The sequence below is a fragment of the Temnothorax curvispinosus genome, unplaced genomic scaffold, assembly GCF_003070985.1.
Source record: "Temnothorax curvispinosus isolate PA1 unplaced genomic scaffold, ASM307098v1 QBEX01010661.1, whole genome shotgun sequence".
Taxonomy (NCBI): domain Eukaryota; kingdom Metazoa; phylum Arthropoda; class Insecta; order Hymenoptera; family Formicidae; genus Temnothorax; species Temnothorax curvispinosus.
In genome coordinates, this window is record NW_020220441.1 from 1 (window position 1) to 2803 (window position 2803).

Here is a 2803-nt window from a genome sequence, read left to right on the forward strand (position 1 = left end):
AAGACTTGTGGTTGATTAAAGGCCTTAGTACATTCATTTATAGGAATTCTATAAATAATGTGATACACAACAATGATATCCGCGGATTTCTAGAAATAAAAGCCATTAACAATGTGCTGAATATGGTAAAGTATTAATTTTTCTTGGATAAAATTACAGAAAGAAATGTATTGAATATGATTGATAATATTATTTTCTATTTCATACGTGTGCTTTCCACTGCATATCCATTTCTACTACATATTTACTACATTATTTTTTAAAACTGAATTATACTATTAGAGTTACATTTACATAATTTTACACTATTTTCTGAAACTGAATTACTATTACAGCAAAACGAACACAGCACCGACTCTTTAGTACATAAAGATTTGACGAAATTGCCCATGAATATTATCAAATACGTGTCGGAACAAGGGTGTGTGTTTTTGGACTACTTACAAGAGGTCTTAGGTGGCCCCACAGAATTCTGGAGTTTTCTTGTAAAGTGTTTTTTCAACCGTCGTGATTTCAGCGGTTCAGAATACCTAACAACTAATGATTTTAAGGATTCCCTGTATGATCATTTTAAAGAGAAACACGGGGTAACAAAATTTTTATGGAAATAAACATATAGTTCTTTATTTTTGTGTATTAAACAGCGAATAACAACTTAAACTTTTATCTTGTGGCTAGGTGTTAGATTCTGTAAAGTGGGATGAATGGTTTAATCAACCAGGTATCCCACCTTCTTATCGCGGTTTCATGGCTATAGAGAAAACTGATTGGCATCGTAAAGCGGACAGCTTGGTCGACGAAAAAGAATACGAGAAGAGTCGTGATCTGATTCTAGAAGTAACACGTAATACTGATGATCGCGCTATAATAGAATTTTTAACCTATTTACTTACATTGCCTACGGATCTTTCGCCAGCCAAATTACTATTGATAGAAAGACCTATTCTGGAAATGCGGCCTTATTGTGAAATCAAGTAAATATACTTTTCTATATTCAGATTGTTTTGTAGTTGAGTAACATATCGCGCATGTATCTCGCAGGTTTCTCTGGCTGCGATTGTGTATCAAAAATAAATGGTCAGATGACGGACGAATAACAAAGACCGCTTTAAATTTTGTCTGCAACGAATATTGTTTGCCGAAATATGCCTGCCCAATATTCCGCGATTTGTACGAATGGGAAGAAACTCGTCAGTCGGCCATCACACGATTTAGGGCAATAATTACTGCAACTGATGATAATCGTTCTAAAATGCTTCCTGAAACCATAAACGAATTATCATCCATTCTTGGGGTTGCATTGGAACCTAGAGCATGATTATACAACAAATGTCCTATATATATATATATATTAACTGACGGAAGATGATATGTCGAAAATGAAGTTAAAATAAGTTTATCCTGATTGATACAAAATGACATACAGGTATACAGTAAATTTACGGCCGATATTGCTTACTATTAACTTCACTCCTCTCGTTTCGTGGCATACATGTTGTTCACGGAGCCATAAAAGGTTCTAGCTATAAGCTAAGAGAAGGTAATAACTTATAAATCATATGCCTGTGTGAAACTTTGGCGAGTTTGCGCTGGTGTATTCACTGGTCATAATTGTTATTATATGTGCATATAAAATCCATGTAATAATATAATATAATATAATATATTATACATATATTATACATATTTATATAATTAAAATATATGTAATGTATGTATAATTATATAACATGTAATATATATCCTATTACACACCACACACATACACACTCAGGCGCGCGCGAGGGCGCACTATTTATAGCTACACTAAGAAAAAAAATTTATTGAAAAACGCAAAATGTATTTCATTAAACTAAAATATTTAGTCTGATACGCATTCAACTAAACATTGGTTAAAGTAACTAATTCTTAGTTTAAAAATGTTGATAGGTGACATGAATAAACTATAGAATAACTATACCTCTCTTAGTATAACTTAATAATTGTTGAATCAACCATTGGATCAACAATTATACAAATTTAGTCCGCGCGTACAGTCCATTTTTTTTTCTCAATATAATACCATCCCTGAGCTCAAGCATCTTATGTTTCCGCAAACAGCCTAGATGCTACGAAACCCTAGGAGGGAGGATGTAGTAGGTATAAGATCGGCTGAAATGTGCAAACCAGCTGTAGGCCTGTTCTATGATGCAACAATTTATATTATATTCTGTCCTATATACATTCAATTTATATTTTAATAACTACTGTTCGAAATTTATAACAAACAAATATTCAAGAGAAAATTAAAGAAATAAATGTATTAGAAGAATTTTTTGTGTAATTTTTTTGTAAATGATATATTAATGTCATCAGTACCTATCTTCTAAACAGAACTGAATAATTGTTTATATGTAATTCTGTTCCTTCGCAGCTATTTTGCATAGAGATATTAAAATAAAGCTTAATAATGTGACAGTAATAGTACCTTTACCTATAATATTAGCTAAATAGCGCGTATTGCGCGTCTGTATGTCTAGTTAAGACAAAAATCAATTTACGAAATATTTCGATAAATACTGAACATTTTAAAATATATTTATTTTAATAAATAAATGTATTGTGTAAAATTTCAGTTTTGTATTTTGACAAATTATTGAATTGTTTATTATTATTTCAGTTATTTCTTTATTGCGATGTGTTAGAAGATTTATATAGTTTTGTTTAAAAAACATCTATTGAAAGACGCATAGTTTACCGAATTTATTTCCGTTTTCAAATTTATCATCTCGAACAATACAACTTTTTAAATATATTTCTTAAA

At 30.8% G+C, this 2803-nt stretch overlaps 1 protein-coding gene across 1 annotated transcript; it reads left to right on the forward strand.

Annotated features, from left to right (window-relative positions):
* The first annotated feature begins 6 nt into the window (after positions 1-6).
* On the forward strand, positions 7-2250 carry LOC112460601 (leukotriene A-4 hydrolase-like). The gene is made up of 5 exons (XM_025025362.1): positions 7-125; positions 336-587; positions 679-974; positions 1042-1388; positions 1980-2250. Exons 1-4 carry the CDS (start codon positions 123-125, stop codon positions 1316-1318), a joined length of 828 nt encoding a protein of 275 aa, XP_024881130.1. The 5' UTR covers positions 7-122; the 3' UTR covers positions 1319-1388; positions 1980-2250.
* The last annotated feature ends 553 nt before the right edge of the window (positions 2251-2803 follow it).